This window comes from Syngnathoides biaculeatus, chromosome 9 (assembly GCF_019802595.1).
Source record: "Syngnathoides biaculeatus isolate LvHL_M chromosome 9, ASM1980259v1, whole genome shotgun sequence".
NCBI classification, from domain to species: Eukaryota; Metazoa; Chordata; class Actinopteri; order Syngnathiformes; family Syngnathidae; genus Syngnathoides; species Syngnathoides biaculeatus.
Window position 1 is genome coordinate 6,210,671 of NC_084648.1, and position 18,709 is coordinate 6,229,379.

General features: G+C 42.5%; 1 protein-coding gene across 5 annotated transcripts in view; it reads right to left on the minus strand.

The window, feature by feature from the left end:
* Window positions 1-18,709, minus strand: part of LOC133506702 (endonuclease V-like) — a 57,562-nt gene that overhangs the window by 22,225 nt on the left and 16,628 nt on the right. For 3 of the 5 annotated variants that reach the window (XM_061831094.1, XM_061831095.1, XM_061831096.1), the window contains exon 8: window positions 6,899-6,968. In XM_061831094.1, the coding sequence (XP_061687078.1) occupies window positions 6,900-6,968 (69 nt within the window). In that variant the 3' untranslated portion in view covers window position 6,899. The other 2 variants (XM_061831097.1, XM_061831092.1) reach the window with 2 other exon arrangements.

An 18,709-nucleotide genomic window follows, 5' to 3' on the forward strand; every position in this document is an offset into this window, starting at 1 on the left:
TGGTGTTCCGGTGCATCAAAAACGAGAGGAATAAATGGCGGAATAAGATGGTGAAGTCACGTTTGTGGCTGGGAAAATGGGAGCGACTTGGGATGCCAGTGTTATTTCAGAGCTGGAACTTAGTCACGTTATCGTAATATATGTTGCCTGAAATTGGATTCATTTACTCCCAACAGTCTACTTTCTTCATTTTGTACAGTTCCTCTTTCTTTTGTACATTTACATATTGTGTGCAAACAGTTTTCAGCCTCAATGTGCTGCCATATCATTTAATCTGCCCAAGGTCTTTAAAATCAGCAACCCATGTTAGCAATGGGACAGTTGCTTTACTGCTGCATATTTTAACACATGTAATAATCAGAATGTTTGGTGAGTCGCATGCATTTGAGTTCAAAAGTGTATATTTTTGTCATGCCATTAGATAACTTATTTCCATTGGAGCTCATCTTTTATCTCTGGCAAGAAGTGTGCCCACCTTTTTTCAACCACGAGGGTCAATTATCCCAAATTGTAAATGTTTTTTTGTAGTGCAGGTTTTGCTTCTACAATATCAGTCTTGGTCTGCTGAAAACAACGTGCAGAATCCAAATGAAATCTAATGCAAGCGCTGTATGACGAATTCTCCTCATCCGTTTGAGCATCATTATCGTTTTAAAATCGATAGTGTTCACGCAGACCTTCGATTGGACGTTGTTAGAATGTGCAGGTGTGCCTAATTAAGTGGTTTTTGTTTGTATTGTAGCCACAGTTTGACATGAGCCACCAACAGAGGTTCAGGTCACGGGAGAGGCTCAGAGTACAACGAAAACCCGGGGAAAAAAAAAAAAAAAACAAGACCAGTGACGATTCAATTGATTTACTTGTCTCTGTGTCCTTCGATTGCTTTGAGTCACCGATTTCCTGCCGGAGGATACTCTGAACGCAGCGGTATGCTGCAGAGATCTATGGGCTGACTCAACCTTCCCAACAGAACTGCCCGGAGGTCATCCAGCCTCTAAACGTGACAGCAATGTTACCACTTTAGTGTCTGTGCAGAGAAGACCGGGAGGGCTTTTTGGCATTAAAGATAATAGTGTTTCTCATTTGTTCCCTTACCACATATTAAACGAGAATGTTCCAAAGAATAGAGTGGAAGAACAACAAACTCAAAGCCAAACACAATTTCAAATGAAAAAAAAAAAAAAAGACATAAACCCATGAGAATGGGTTGTTTCCTTTCTGTGTGACAGCGCCATAGAACTGTATCCAAAATGTCCGAGAGGAGAAATATGAATGATGAACGAGACCGTAGAATCAGAAATGACGTGCAACCCCTTCCTCAGTGGTGCCTGTCCTGCAATCAAGGAAGGCAGTATGGAATTGGCTTGATCTCAAATACAAATTCTCCATGTGCTCCGTTGTTTGGCACATTTTCTATTGGCTGCTCTGTAAAATGCAGCTAACTCAACAAATCATCTACAATAGCAATAAAGGAAAGACTGGGATTTATGTTATAATGAGAGTTGTGTGCATGATGATTATAATGCATGACTGGAAAAAATACAGCAGTTCTAAAAAGGGTAAACAAAATGGAAGTCACCATGGTCGTAGACTTGATTGCAGTTGATTTTAGTGTACACTTTACTGCATTAGCAAAACTACCTCAATTGTTGTTCCTTCAGCCCAATTTCTTTATGATGGCATCATTTCTGCTTGTTTAGTTCAATGAAATGTCTTAAGATGTTGTAAGTATTGAGCTTTCACTACTTTCCATCCATTTCCTACACTGCTTATCCATATCTTGGTTGCCAGTGAGCTGGAGTCTATCCCATACCTTGGACTAGTCATCAGCCAATCACAGAGCTTATAATCAGGAAATGTGTTCTTTCCTCCTGTCCCCCGTTCTTGGGGCTTGGGGGTTATTTTTGTCATGGCTGAAGAGTTCACATGGGTAGGGTGGATTTTTGTTGAACAACAATGCAGCCTTGATGAAAAATGAAGCAGATGGTGGCAATTTATCAATCCCTGAGTGGCGCATGGCAGCGCTCTGGCAGAGGGAGGTGAGGCAAAATTCGGGGTTTTTATGTATGACGAGAATGGATGCCATTTTTCCTCTGCCGCATCAATAAACAGAAGCGTAGCGAGAGAAAAAGCACAGAAAAGGCTGGGTGGAAAAGAACTTCGAGGCAGCGCATCACGCCCACCACCCTCTTCCTCCTCTAATCCCGGAGAAATGGTTGCTCTTCAGACTCCCGTCTTTGCAATTTGCATCTCCGTTGGCATGGAATAAGTTCACACAATACCAATAAAATGGAGAAGGAGAAGGGAAAAAAAAACACACTCAAGTAGTTACTATACTCTGACTCAACCTGATGCCTTCACCTACCTTTGACTTGGCAAATCTACCCACAAGAGACATTTGGGAAATATAAAGCAGTCCTAAGAGAGGATCAAGTCATCAAAAACCACTTAAAAAAAAAAAGACATCAAAATGTCTATTAGCGATCCATTAATTAAGAAAAGATCATCCTTGGCTCAACATTATTCTTCACTAATTCAAATAGGCTCCATCTGCTCGACAAAGAGCACGATGTGCCAGAGAACATTTCACTGCCAAATAAGGAAAGAGTCACGCAGTACAAGAAGGAGCAGATGCATTTACATAACCACAAACATGACAGAGGTGCCAGCAAACCAGGAACACATAAGCTAACAGCACTTGGTGAACCAATGACAACTTCCATCCACCCATTTTCTTCGCCGCTAATCCTCACAAGGGTCGCAGGGAGTGCTGGAGGCTATCCCAGCTGTCAACAGGCAGGAGGCAGGGTGCACCCTGAACTGGTCGCCAGCCAATCGCAGGGCACATGAAGACAGATGACAGTCGCACTCACAATCACACCTAGGGGCAATTTAGAGTGTCCAACCAATGGGAGGAAACCGGAGTGCCCGCAGGAAACCCACGCAGTCACGGGGAGAACATGCAAACTCCACACAGGTGGGTCTGGGATTGAACCCGGGACCTCAGAACTGTGAGGCCAACGCTTTACCATCTGAACCAACGTTACACCACTAATGACAAATTACAAAAAAAAAACAAAAAAAAACGCGAGTATCAAATATATACCTTGTAATCATATAGTATACACATTTACAGTAAGACAATAAATATATAGCTGCACAATCAAAGGAAGTGTCGAATGGTCTGATTTTGCAAAGACTATTTTCTTTGTAATATCCAGGTACTTTATTTGGCTAAAGCCCATTTTGTACAAGATGGGAAACTCATTCGGTGAATCAAAAATCAACAAGTGATGCTTACAAATGTCAGCAAGAAACATTATGGATTACAGTGGCTAATAGTGACACCGAACAGCACCTCTGGTGTGTGCCCTTGTCGCACTCTTAACTTTTAATGAAAGCAGCGACTCCCAACAGAGCCGATCGGTCCAACCTTGAGCTGATTGCCTTCACAACATCTTCCATGACATTTTGGAAATGCTTTTGGAAAGGGCACCGGAATTTGTATAACAGCCCAAGTTGATTGGGACAATCTCCACACTTAGAGAGACACACATACAGCGAACTCGAGCTGTCAAAAATATATATATTTTTTTCAAAACAACGACAACTGCTGTAAAGCGCAGTCAATAAAACAAAGAAAATAAACATAACTAAATAATTGGTAGATTGGAAAAAATTGGATTAGATTGTCGGAGGAACATGAAGTCTAAACTCTCTACTGAGCAATAAACTAATCGCACAGCATCCATGACGTCACCCCGGTGGGCTGTGGCAGCTGACGTTTGAATGTAAACAAACAACAGCACATTCTTAACAGCAGATAGTTTGGCCGTTGTGGAGAAACCTTGGACAAAGTCACGGCTAAAATGCTGTAAATAGTGCAGAACATTTTATTACGATAGCAAACCAACAAAAGATGATGAGTTCTGATTACTAGTGTCGTGTTAAAAGTTCTGTCAAAATGTCACATAGTTAGCTGTTTACTGAAATGCTTCTGTTGACATGATTGGAACATTGAGGCTAAGTCCTTTATTTTTTTTTTTTTTTTTGCTGTAGACTAAAAATGTTTGGGTTTGACATTAAAACATAATGCGGGACAAATGGTCAAGTACTGCATTTACCCCCAACAGGAAATGCTGAAAGTCGCAACATCTGCATCTGATACATAACTTAAACGCTAGACCAAATGTTTTGTTGAGCATTCAATGGAACAGATTAAAATAGACAAAGTGAACGAGTGGCTATTTTGTTGCAAATCCTCTGCCTGCAATAACTTTAACGCCCCACTCACTGACATCACTTCTCCCTTCTTCTTCTTTTGTGATGCTTTTCTAGGGTTTCCCCACAGCTTCTTTCAGTTTTGCCTTCTCCCATCCTGTTAAGATGGGAGATTGACCATCATTTATCTAAAACCTTCTGCTTCTTGCTGATAAACCTCTTTGGTGTTTTAGCAACGTGTTTTGGTTCATTAACTTGTGATGAAGGATATCTGGATCCGTTTGGCTGCAACTTTATCTCGCTAAACACGTTTCTGGCTTGGAAGCCACGCAAGCCCGAGTCATGACATGACCTCCACAGAGTTTCACCGATGATCTTCTGTGTTGGAGTTGATGAGCAAACCTCTCATCTTTCTAAAATCTGACCTTGGTAAAGGTTCATCTTCATGTCATCAGTCCATAAACATTTTGCGGCACCTTACATTTTGTATATTTTCACCATGTTGCCTGTACATGCAGGTACTAAAAGAAAGTTAATAATAATTACAGACTTGTCCTGTAGAACTAGACTGGACCATATTGTAAGTAGTCCCCGTTTCCCAACTCGAGCAATTATTACATAGCAAGTTCTACTCCTGATTTTACATACTGAAGTCCACTTAAGAGAGAAAAGATGCCTTAATGGACGGCGCCCAAGATTGTCCAAATGTTACAATTTGAAATGTAGAACTCTCCACCTGTAGCAGCAAGGGAACAGTGTGTCAGACCAAATGTGTCTGCTGCCTGCTAAGTGAGCGTGAGGGTAAAAGCTGTGTTAAGGCCAAGAGGAACCTGCCACAGCCCTGTCGAGTCAGCACAAAGCCCATCTCCCTGTCTCACCCTCTTTGTAGCGAGTGATCAAAGAGCAGAGCGCTCAGAGGATTCACCACATCCGGAAGCTACTGAGTGGATGAGCGCGGACATCCCATTCCGTTTCCCAGTGGGGTGCGCTGCGGTACACAGTCTTATACTGCACCTGCACGCTCAATATAAAAAGCACACTCGAAATAACGAGCAGCAACACTGTACCTCTAGATCTTAAATTAGATGATCTTACATTTCAAACTACTACATTGATCTGCCAGCGTGCAAGGGGAATATGGAGTAGCTCTACAGTTTTGTTTTGTTTTTTTTTTCAATGTTCGGTTCCTATAATTCCACATCAATTTCTGGAAGGCGATTCTTTGCAAACCATCAATTCTCCGTACCCCTGCAGTCACATGATTTATTACTTTACTGCTCTCCTACTGTACAATCGTGTACAACCATGTGTAAGTAACCGATTACATTCACATTTGTGGTCACTGTCAACTCACAGTTTCCTTTTTGAGAAGGGAACAAATATTTCAATTCACAGCTGAAGGATCACCTCTTGGGACACATACTGTACGAAGTGCTACTCTTAAATTATAAGAGTCCATTGTTGAGCAGTGAACATGCGGCACCTTACATATTTATACTATAGAAAGCCATCATTACCTTGAAATTGCATGTCGAAGTTGTCTGTTGACTTTTTGAGTATAATCGATCCTTTCCTACCATCAAAGTGGGCAGACACATGGAATGTTTGCTAATCTGACAGAAAATAAGTCAATTTGGCTGCAAACTCCATTAGTGAAAAGGATTACCGTAATTCCCGCCCTACAGAGCGCACATGGTTATAAGCCTCACCCAGTACATTTGTAAAGGAAATACCATTTGGTACATTCATACGCCGAAGCTGTGTAAAAGCCGCAAGTGCCCACATTGAAACTCACATTGAAACACGAGATATTTACAAAAGAAAGACAGTAAGTACAGAGAGAGTTTAACGCTAGTACCGCCACACTAATGCTAAAGTAGCCGGTTTAAAAAAAAAACATACTGATAAAAATCACTGAGACATGGCAGTAACACGCTACCGCAGCACTAACAGGGCCTGACCGGTAAAAGTCACTTCCTTGGCAAATATATTCCAGCGGTCTCACTCTTACCTTTTCCGCTCGAGTGCCCCCTTGGATCCGTTAGGAAAAAAAATGCACAAATTAGCTGCATCACCACATAAACCGCAGGGTTGAAAGTGTGTGAAAAAAGTCGCGCCTTATTGGCCGGAAATTACAGTATTTTACTGCTGTGAATAATACACAACTTTGGTGACAACACACCTCTATGTTGAGAGAGAATAAGATAATGGTTTAAAAAAAAAAACATAATTCCCTCATAGGAATCATGGCCTCTGTAATGTAAGCAACTTTGTGTTTGTGATATATGACTTTCATTTCACTGGTTTCAAACTCTATTCCGACTTCGGTGTTGCTGACCGCACACTAATAAGGAATTGAAACACTTCTGTCAGATGTATAAACAAAAGATTATACGGGTTACAATGAAATGGCAACTTTGATGAGAATGATTAGACTTGCCACCAAAGCTGACAGGAGACATTTATTTGGAGACTTTCTCCAATGAGTCATATGCTATGGCTTTAAAGACATATTGAACCAAATTGTTTCTCCTTAATTGGGTGTCAAAAAGTGTGAACATGTACGTCAATGCAAAAAAAAAAAAAAAAAATATATATATATATATATATATATATATATATATATATATCTGTGTGTGTGTGTGTGTGTGTGTGTGATGTCCATTCTGTCACCCACCTCATCGCGTGCTTCCTGTCGCAACAGCAGGGAAGTGAGCACGGAGGTACTCTCTGGAGCGATAGTCAGCCTGCAAAAGATGAAAGATGGAGGGTGGGTGGGGGGGAGAACATTACAAGGGCGAGACATGGAAAGGAAGACATCACTCATACAATCAGATGCAATCAGACGTGTGCAGGAATGCCCTGACATGGTGAAGCCACACGTTGGATGTTTGAAAGGGAAATAAGTCGACCTTGACGCTACTTTATACAGAACAAACAAAGTGGCTCGTCTTTGCTGCCAAACCTGACGCACATACTGTAAATCACTTGTGCGCGGACGGGTCTTTTGTCCAACGTTGCTCAGCATTTTTATCCAAATGCCACTAGGTCCTACTCGGGGACCAAAAATAGGGGCTAGGTTTTGAATAAATGATCAAAAGGTATGCAACATTTTTTTTTCAAGGCTGTCAGGTTCTCCCATGCTAAACTAATCCAAACGTGCTTTCATGGACCTTAGTTTATGTACTGGGGAACAGTTATGCTGGAACTGAAGACGGCCTTTCCACTAAGATCCCAAATTGCGGGTGCTAAATTCTGTGTTCTCTTAAACAGAACTGCAAGTCTTAGGCTTAAGCTTAAAGGGCCACTGTCATGAAATACATTATTTAGTATGTTATTATTAAGTATGTTATTAATGAAAAAACAGCAGCCGACATGCGTTTTTTTTCACCACAAAACATGATTTTGATGTATACAGCTTTTTATAACTCCCGCCATGAAAATCCTCTCGAGGGATTTGTTTTTGAGAAGAAGCAGGAAGTGACGTACATAGTAGGACCGCCTTCAAGTGGACTCGTTTTCTATTAGTTTTACCTCCAGGAAGGTAGCTCGTTGTTCCTTCGTGTTAGCCAAAATGCCGGCTCGTTGGATTGCTGGACATTGCTTCAACACTCGGGAGGATGAATTTACCCTTCATAAGTTTGCAAGAGACCCTGTTCATCGTGAAAAATGGATTGCACGGGTGCAAAGGTACGAGAGCTTTGTGGGTTCCAAATGACAGGTAGGTGTGTATACAGCTACTAAAAAAAATTATAGTTTGGGGCGTACCACGTAATCCGTCTCTCATAAATGTAACAAAAGATCCGCGTAAGTATGACAGGGGTGCTAAATGTGTCGATGTGCGCATTGGACGGCTTCCATGTCAGGCTCGCCCGCGAAGGCTGCCGCTCGGCCTTTGCGACAAGGCTGGCGGCCGGAGTGGCCCCGGGCTGTGATGGCTCATCTCCGCCGCAGAAGTTGAACGGATGGGGAGGCGGTGTGGCTGTGATCGCATAACATCTGAATATGGGTCGAAACAATAATGTAATATTGCCCCAGTAACTTCACTCGGTTGTGTAATGTTCTCTTCTTCGAAAAGAGCTTCCGTGTCAGAAGGGGCGTGTCCCATATTAGGGGCCACAGTGTGAATGTCCGGGGTGACGTCACGGACAGGAGATGCAGCCAATATAGCGACCACTTGGATGTCGAATGACACCTCCGCAACTTTGCGCGTGGATGACGCACTCTCCGCTTATATTTATTTTTTCGTGTAGAAGTGAATAATGTTATATGTATTTTTCATTTCACTATTTATTTTAGAATGTTTATAGGGATGACACTTGACCTTTAAAAAATGCAGTCCAACAACTCAACACAAGTGACACTACAGCGGAACACCACACCCAACTACACCCCCACACTAATTGATGTGGAGAAGGGGGGTGGGGTGGGGGCGCGTTCATTTCTATCCTCAACAAACAGAACCCATGGAAGGCCCCGGCCTGAGTGTGCTGCCCACCCGGGCCATGTTATAACTCAACTCTTTCAACTCTTTCGGGCCTGCAGCTTCATCCTCAGGGCATGCAAGGGAGACAACCATCATCCTTGGCCACAAATAGCCTCATGCATAAGCCATGAATGCCTTCAGACCCATTGCACTCACCTACAAATGCATGAGTGGTTGTTAGGAAGCTTAGCAACCAAGTGGATGAGAAGTGGTGAATGCCTGTCCTTTACCATCCTGAACAGCGTAGCAAGACTACTTGACACATCCTACTTATTTGTTAGAATTGCATTCGTGGACTTCTCGTCACCTTTTATTTCGGTGAACACAAATATACAGCACAGGCTCCAAGAACTACAAGTCAACACAAAACCTATAATATGGCTTACGAAAGACCACATCATATGGGCTTTAATCGAAGTGTTTTAAGTACAGGTGTCCCACAGGTTTGTGTTTTGTCAAAGGCATATAGGTAGAACAATGAACTGACACTGCTAAAATATGCAGATTACCTGGCCCTAGTGGCCTGTCTGACAGATGAACATTCCCCGAGTATGTGGACACCGCAGCCCTTTGGAGGAGAGCTTATTGGAAACGAAAATTAATAAAACCAAACAGCCCTGCTGTTGCAGACGCTGGACCTGTGACACACTACATGCTCTCTCTGAGACATTTTTCCTACAGGGACGGGTGGTGGAAAACTTCGATGTTTTTAAGTATCTGGGTATGGCGATCGACCGTCACCTGACAAGATGACCCAGCAGTGCATGTTTCCCTCTGCAGAGGCTGAGGCGTAACACGAACTGATCACTCCCTGTGTCTGTTCTCAAATTCAAGAGCACATCTTGCTATTCCTTTCTGTAAAAAGCAAAAACAATTCTAATCTCTAAAGATCTAAATCAGGGGTGCCCAGACTTTTTTACCCCAAGATCTAGTTTTCAAGCAGCTAGCCTCTTGCGAGCTACCGACAACAGGGGGTGGCTGTGGGGGGGATGATGATGATGATGCTCCCAATGTTATGTTATTAACATTATGTGATATATTATAATACCTATATATATATATATATATATATATATATATATATACATTCCACACCATCTCATCTGCCACTTTCTAATTCAGCTTCAGACCAGACCGTTACCACTCAAAAAGAGAAAATCTCATCCAGTTTAACCATTTTTTCTTCAATTATTCACATACTCCGACAGTCATTGCATCTTAAAAAAAACAGCATTTTTTCTTTAACATTCTCCAGGATGTCGAGTTCATCTTTGCTCTACATTGCCCAGACTGTGTTGTGAACTAAAGCAGCGGTGGTGGACGCTGTCATTAAAACACATTGATGGGCTGCGTAAGTACTGTAACATTTGTAATTATGAGTATACACCTTTAAGAGCGTGGGGGCAGGGGGACTGTAAGGTAAACTAGGAAAAAGAGAGCGTGGTGGAGCAGCAGTCATTGTTCAGGAAAGTTTCATGTGCTGCCTAAAAGAAACCAGTGGCTTCTTCTTTTGATTTTTTACAGTGCGTATGTGAATTGTGCCGTTGGGTGTAACAACCAGTCATCCTTCAATCAGTGAATAACATTGCAAAATGCCACAAACTGAATAGTTGTATGTTATACTTTCAATTTCCATTGGATTTTCTTTTTGGAGCGCAACGTAGAATATCTGTGAAGAGACTGCATCAGCGGTGCACAATTGCACATGCGCACAGTTTAAAGGGAATATTGGCTGATTTTTTTTTTGGGCACGCCGACCAAGATTGCCAAGACCAGTCGATTGCGATCGACACATTCAGCACCCCTGATGTAAAAGTTCTAATGATCTAAAATAACGTTTTGCTGAATAGATGATATGTCACAAAAATTTGTGTTTCTGGCATTTAAAATGTATAAGTAATCAAAAGCATAAAAAAAATAAATGCTGTCAATACTTCAGGAAACTCACCAAATGCAGGGGTGGTCTGGAACCTAACTCCTGTAATAAACAAGACTTTTACTGTATTAGCACTCACTCCTCCCAGAACCTGCAAAATGAACCCTTCTGCAATTTTTTCCCACATGGCAGAAGCAATCCTGGGTGGGCCCGGTTAGTATTTGAGCTTCCACGTGTGTCCATGAGCAATCAAGTTTATGAAGCGTCTTTGGATCTTCTTTTGTATCAACCAATCATCTGTCATCTTTGGTGAGTATCAACACGTCAGAACGATCTCTAGCTTTCCATTGGCTATGCACTAAAGAGCAAAACACTAGTGGAAGAAGCACTGATTATTAATATAAAAAAATAAGGCACAAATATAGTACATTATTTTAGAGTTACTTGCTGTCATTTTCTTAAAAGCATTTAACATTGACCAGTCCCGCTAGATTTGGTTAATGCTTTGATTACGGACATAATTTTAGTTCATACCATAAGCCTCATTTTGATTGCACAATTGCTTGGAGTGCAGTTTGTGTACAGCATAGTATTCAACCAGCACAAAAGTGCAAAAAGTAAATAAGTGGAATCAACACAAAATTCATTCAAAGACAACCGCTGTGTGAATGTCTCATCTGCTGTTACGTTTTTGTGGAGCAAGATGGAGGTAGAAATAGGACATTATCAAAGTTGTCATCAGTTGTAAACTTAGGGACCAGACCATTGATCAAACCATGTTCCATACTGCTTACGCCTTGCGGTGTCACGGGGAGCTGGGGTACAGACGAGACCGATCACCAGTCAATCTCAAAACTTACACAAAGACAGCCGATCCTTCTGCCTCACAGTTAAGGAAGGAAAAAATCCACAGAGAACCCGCACAAGCACAAAACACTAAAACTCTGCACAAGCCGACCCACAGGCAAAACTGTGAGATGGCAGTGCTCAAAATAAGACTGCAGCCTCCTGATTCTTCCTGAGAATCATGAGCATATCTATATGTGAATGCAGTCCAGTTACAATCAGCAGGCAAAAACATGTTTCAAAGGTACCAGTGTGTCGAGATGTAGCAGCATTAATATGATCATCTTTAAATGTAAGGTTGAAATGGTTCAATACAAGCCTTGTCTTGCTGTGATAAGTTTACAGTTGTATCATTTATTTCCTGAATTTATATTCTTTATATTTTTCAACCACATCCTAAAGCACGTTTTCAGTTCAAAAGTCTCTCCAACAGTACACCACCTGCCATTGATTTGTCTCGATCGCAAATTATTTTCGACCGCAGTCAACTCAAACCCTGCCTTTCCTTCTTCAAGACAAAGGTATACTGTGATAGACAGTATATCAATATTGCAATATTTATTTTTATTTTGGCTGTATTAAATGGCCACAAAGACGGAGCAGGGTACCAAAAAAGGGGAAAGAAGAGATGCGTTTTATGCAGACTGAATAAAAGGCCACGAGCAAACAGATGTGCACTGCTGGCTCTTTGGAGGAGCTTTAAGTGCTGTCAGGCAAAACACTCACAGATGACCAAAGGTCCAGTGGCCCGAGGCAAGTATTTATCATTTAGCACTACAAAAGCCCTTAAACCCGGCAGCTATGCTTGTCTGCCCCGTTGTTTCTCCTCTCCATTCTGCCTCCCTTTTTCAAATGAATCTTTTTTCATTGCAATCCACCTTCCCCAATGTTGGTTCAAGCAAAATCATTTGAATAACTGAAATCATTAGGTTTTCCTTCAGGTATAATTGAAATTGTGCCCACTTCCACCCACCACACTTCACCCCGAGAAGGCCTAAGAGTCCAGTGGCGGCCACTCCAGAATGTCAGACAGCCATATATTAACATTTAGACAGCCTCGGGGCCCAAAGGAGATGTCCGATTTAAATCAATCACACCCTTTTGGTACATTTAGAAAAGTTCTGCAAGTTGTCTGCTGCATCTGGCAGCAACAAAGCAATGATGTGAAGGATATTTCAACCTTTCACTCACGACTTTACAAAAGTCTTTATTTCAAGGGTGGGAAAGTGTCATCACCAGATAAACTGTCATTTTAAGCAAACAGTCGAGTACTGCATGTCAGAAAAAAAATAAAGATGATGTATTGTAGTTCAACAAATCCTTGGTAATGAATCCAAAGTACAAACTTAAAGGACCACAAAAATATCTGCTTTTATTAAAAGAATAAAATTCTGTAAGCTCTTTCATTGACTATTTTTTTTTGCTAACTGCCCTTTGTTTCATATTTATTGTTATAAATTAATCCATATTTTGTTCTCTAGCCATAATTTATAAGAACATGTTGATTTTTAGGTGAGACATGAAGTATTTTTGAAAAGTCTGGGAAAAGGAGACTGAAGCAAGTTTTTAATCTTGGTGTTTAGCTGAAAAAGTTGGGGAAGAACGCTCATTAAAATTACACTTAACTTTTTTTTTTTTTTACAACGTGGAAGTAATTTTTTTTCATTATCATTACAAATTGATTTATTGAAAAGAATGTAAAATACTTGTACTATATTATAAATTGGAGTTTCGTGTCATTTTTGACTTCCATTTAATTTCCAAATACTGTGGTTCGTTGCCCCATCCCTGAGCAATCACCTTATCAGGGTGGAGGCGTTTGTGTGTCCCATTGATCCCAGTAGCTAAATTGTCTGGGGATTTACGGCTCTGGAAGGGTTACCCATGGCAAACAAGTCAGAGGTGAGGGACCACACAACCCAGAGCTCCAAAGACCCGAACATTTGAAAACACAGGAAAACATTTTCCCCTCGCCTGGATGTGGGTTACTGGGGCCCCCTCTAGAGCCAAGCCTGAAGGTGGGCCTGGAAGATTTGGTGGCCGGGCCTCATTCGATGGAGCCTGGTTAAGCACAGTCCGAAAGGGTAACATGGGCTCCTCAGTGCTTGCCACCTGTGGGAGGGGCCACAGTGGTCAGTGTGAGCAGGGTGGTGGCTGAAAGAATGGGACTTTGGTGACCTGGTACCCAGCTACAGAAACTGGCTCTAGAGATGTGGAATGTCACCAATATACCAAGGGAGGTGCCTGAGGTGGAGTGTGAGGTCGAGAGGTTCTGACGAGATATAGTCATCTTCACCTCCATACAGGGTTAGGCTTGGACACTGGTACCAGTCCTCTTGAAAGGGGTTGGACTCTCTTCCAGTCTGGAGTTGCCCATGGTGAGAGGTGCCAGCACGTGTGCATACTTGTTCCCCGGCTCAGCACATGGACAATAGGGTTTACACCGATGAATGATAGGTTAGCCTCCCACTGCCTTCTAGTTGGTGGACGGGTCCTGACTCTTGCATGTGCCTCTGCGCCAAACGGCACTTCAGGTGACCCACCTTTTTTGAATCCTTGGAGGGGGTCCTGGAGAGGAAGGTCTGTCAAGTAATCCAATCTCGGATTCAGGAGGAGCAGTGTGGTTTTTGTCCTGGACGTGGAACAGTGGACCAGCTCTACACCCTTGGCAGAGTCCTAAAGGGTGCATGGGAGTTCGCCCACCAGTCCACATGTCTTTTGTAGACTTGGAGAAAGCATTTGACAGTTTCGCTCAGGGAGACTTGTTGGGGGTGCTGCAGAGGTATCGGGTACCAAATCAACTGATTTAGACTTTCAGTCCCTGTATGATCAGTGTCAGATTACAGTTCGAATTGCTGGCAGTAAAATCAGACTTGTTCCCATTGAGGGTTGGAGTCCGCCACAGCTGCCCTTTATGACCGGGTCTGTTCATACATTTATTGAACAGAATTTCTAGGCACATGATGTGGTTCCATTAGCTTCATCAAGTCGTGATCTCCAATTCTCACTGAAGCGTTTTGCCGCAGAACGTGAAACAGCTTTTGATAAAAATCAGCAACTCCAAATCTGAGACCAAGGTCCTCAGTCAGAAAAGGAGTGCCCTCCCCAGGTCAGGGATGAGATCCTGCCCCAAGTGGAGGAGTTCAAATATCTTGGGGTTTTGTTCACAAGTGAGGGAACATTGGATTAGGAGACCGACAGGGAGATTTTTTGCCCTTTATTGAACACCAGGAAGGGTCAGCTGGTAAAGCATTGGCCTCACAGTTCTGAGGTCCCGGGTTCAACCCCGGACCCAACTGTGTGGAGTTTGCAAGTTCTCCCCATGCCTGCGTGGGTTTTCTCCGGGTGGCCACTCCGGTTTTCTCCCACATTCCAAAAACACGCAACATTAATTGGACACTCTAAATTGCCCCTAGGTGTGATTGTGAGTGCGGCTGTTTGTTTCTATGTGCCCTGCGATTGGCTGGCAACCAGTTCAGGGTGTACCCCGCCTCCTGCCCGTTGACAGCTGGAATAGGCTCGAGCACTCCCGCGACCCTCGTGAGGATAAGCGGCAAAGAAAATGTATGGATGGATTGATGGATGGATGAATGCCAGGAGAATATTAAACATAGTAAGCACACTCGCACAGAAACTGCTGTCAGCCACAGCTCTTGGCCTGACACTCATGTGCCATACCACTATGCCCAGCCTCTTAAATACACATGCATGTCCATCTATACTGGTTGTTTTTTTGTGCACAAATATGTTTACATTTTTTAAAAGGTGTGTTCGCTTGTAAATGTAAGTGTATTTTAATTATCAGTTTGTCTTTAAATTGCATCAGAGGGGTAAACAGAATTCTAAATATTTTTAGTCATTATTACAGATTGGTCAGATACAGCCACAGGGATAAACCGGGGTTCACTGTACAGTAATCTGGGATAATTATTTATCACCATGGTTTACACGTCACTTCAAAAATGCTGCTTCTACCTATACAGTAATGCACATACAGATATCTTGTAACAAAACTGACACACCTTGAAATCTATTTGTCTTTCTTGACACAAGGGCCAGCTCAGCACAGCATTCTGTTCATAACCTTTTGAGAAATTGTGTTCAAGAACAGCACAGTAACTCTGGAGGTGACATTTACAAATGGAGAAAGACTGATCCATAAGATCATAAACAGGCAATGTAAAGACACTTGAAAGTGTCGTTTTCAATAAAACTTTGCTTTCTAACTTAACTATAAACTGAGGCAATGCTGTCCAGAAAAAAGGTTTGATGGCTCTTTTTATAATTTTTTTTGCCTTATTAGTCAGCATCTGCGGTCTCTAATTCTAGACTTTTTCCCGTGTTCTTGTGGTCACGTTTGCGCTCAGAGGAACGAGTGCATGTTTTGCAGTTTCGGTTGTTTGTAGAACTGCAGCGGTGAGAGCACAACCAAAAAATATGCAATATAGGCTGCTCTGAATTATTCAGAAAGTAGCAGAGAGGAAAAGAGATGGATGGACGGCGATGGCTCGATGGATGAATAAGACAGTCGTGAAAAAAGGATGAATGAAGTCAGGGACGAAAGGGAATGAAAAATTGGGAAAAGGCAGGAAATCATCTAAGCGAGGCGCCTATACCACACACACACGCACACACACCATGACCAATGACACAGAGGTGCACACACACACTCTTCAAGGTGCAGAGCCAATACATGAATCTGCTCGTCAAAGTGGCCACAAAACAAAAAACATGGGGGAAAAGTAATAGACAAACGTAATTAATGTAAGTAATGGAAAGAACTGAATTCATTCAGAACTTTAATATATTCACAACACACATACACAAAACAAAACATGTTGCATTTCTCCTTCCTCTCCTCACCACATGTATAACCCATCCACAATGAATTCCTCAATCTCTTTCATTCCGTCCATGCAGGCTTCCCCTGGCCCAACACTCACATTAAAATTCCATCTGTTTTTGCAATCTGGCTGCGCAGCTGGTTTTGCATTTCCTGTTCCTGCCTGAAACCCAGGCCGCATGGAAACCCAAAATGGAGGCACACTAATTGCTTCTTAGCCGGCAGGTTGTACACACCCAATATCCAAAGAGCCTTTCTTCGAGTGCGAGTGGATCTGCAGAAGGATTGCGTTGAGCCGCGGATAAGAGGCGGCAAGACAAGAACCCGAGCAAAGCACAGTAATCCGTTTCACACATTTCAAACAGCAAATACAGTTGTGCCTGGAGACATAAGTTAATTCTTTCCTTTACTATGCTTGTAACTCAAAACATTGAAAATCTCTCATCTTTCCCCTTTGAAATGAATGAAAATGACAATCCATCCCAACTCCCCCGCAAACACTGTAATGTGTTCTCAAAGAGGAAAAATAGCCCTCTGTCACATTATACTGTATAAAAACAAATGAATGAATAAAAATAATGTTTTTGTCACATTTTCTATTGAAACCTTGTTGCTCATTACGGGGCATGCACATTGGCCACCATCTTACAGTACAAGACCTACACAGTAGATACATTATAGTCGAGGCCCAGCTCTTTTCTCATCTTCTCAGTGCGGTAGAAATTTTAGTTACTATTTGCACAGGATGAAAAATATGCAGTGGCTGAAAAAAGTATTTCTTCTTTTCCTTTCGGCTTGTCCCGTTAAGGGTCACCACACCAAATCATCTTAGATGAACGCATATTTGTTTGGCACAGTTTTACGCCGGATGCCCTTCCTGACGCAACCCCTCTGCATCTATCTGGGGAGAGAAGCTTACAGAACCTGGAATTCCCAGGCGGTCTCCCATCCAAGTACTAACCAGGGCCAAACCTGCTGAGCGGGTGTTCTCAGGGCAGCATGGCCGTAAGCCTGAAACAAGTATTTAAAACAAATATATATCAGAGGTGCTATTTGTATCTGCAGGTTATTTGCATTCACATTTGGTGAGATTTTTAGGTCAATAGCTCCTACGAAGAAAAATGTGTCAAATATTTTAAAACAGTCAAGTGGGCAATCTGCAAAAAATAAGGATTTGAGAAGGGGCAAATATCTTCAGAGTACAGTTAATATAATTAAAGATGTATCCACCCATCCACTTTCTGAACCGCTCAGCCTCCTGAGCGTTGCAGGAGTTCTGGACCCAATCACAGCTGTCATTGGGCATAAGGCAGGGTGCACCCTGAACTGCCAGCCAATCGCAGTGCACATGAAGACAGACAAGGGTCTCAGTATTTTAATTATCGGTTTGTGTTTAAATTGTGGAAGATGGGTAAACAGAATTTTAAATATTTTCAGTCATTATTGTAGATTGGTCGGAAACACAGCCCCAGAGATAAACGGGGGTTCACTGTACAGTATCCATCCATCCATCCATCCATCCATCCATCCTTCCATCCATTTTCTCCACTGCTTATCCTCACGAGGGTGACGGGGAGTGCTGGAGCCTATCTGTCAATGGGCAGGAGGCGGGGTACAACCTGAACTGGTTGCCAGACAATTCATCGAGACAAACAGCCGCACTCACAACCACACCAATGGGCAATTTAGCGTGTCCAATTAATGTTGTGTGTTTTTGGGATGTGGGAGGAAACCGGAATGCCCGGAGAAAACCCACGCAGGCACAGGGAGAACATGCAAACTCCACACAGGCGGGGCCGGGATTTGAATCCTTGTCCTCAGGAACTGTGAGGCCAATAGTTTACAGCTGTGCCACCGTGCTGCTAATTAAAGATATAATTAGTGAAAAACAATCAGATTGGGCTTGTGTGTGTGGGGGGGGGGGGGGGTCTTGAAATATGATCTTACTGTCACTGAGAGCTCCTCAGAGTCTCATAAACAGTTGCTATCCATTTGTGAGGGTGGATGAGAGGTTGAATTGATTTCGGCGTATTGGGATAATGACCAGTAGACTGGCATACGCCGTGTGTTTCTAACCTGCACGGGGAACTATATTGATGGGATTTTATCAGCCTGTCAAGAGTGGGCCACTTGTCACATTTCACACACACAAAGAAGTGCCAATAGGAAGGAGACAATCTGTCTGTAAAGATTTATTCATGACCAGTTCTGAGTGTCATTAAGTCCTATGTGCCATAAACTTCCATTTTAGTTTGGGGACTCTCTCATGCTATAAGAATCAATATGTACAAATTTAAAGTTTTTTTTTTTTTTTTTTTTTTTTAATGGTTTGGAAGAAGGGCGGCACGGTAGTGCAACTAGCTACAGCATTGGCCTCACAGTTCTGAGGACCGGGGTTCAAATCCCAGCCTTGCCTGTGTGGAGTTTGCATGTTCTC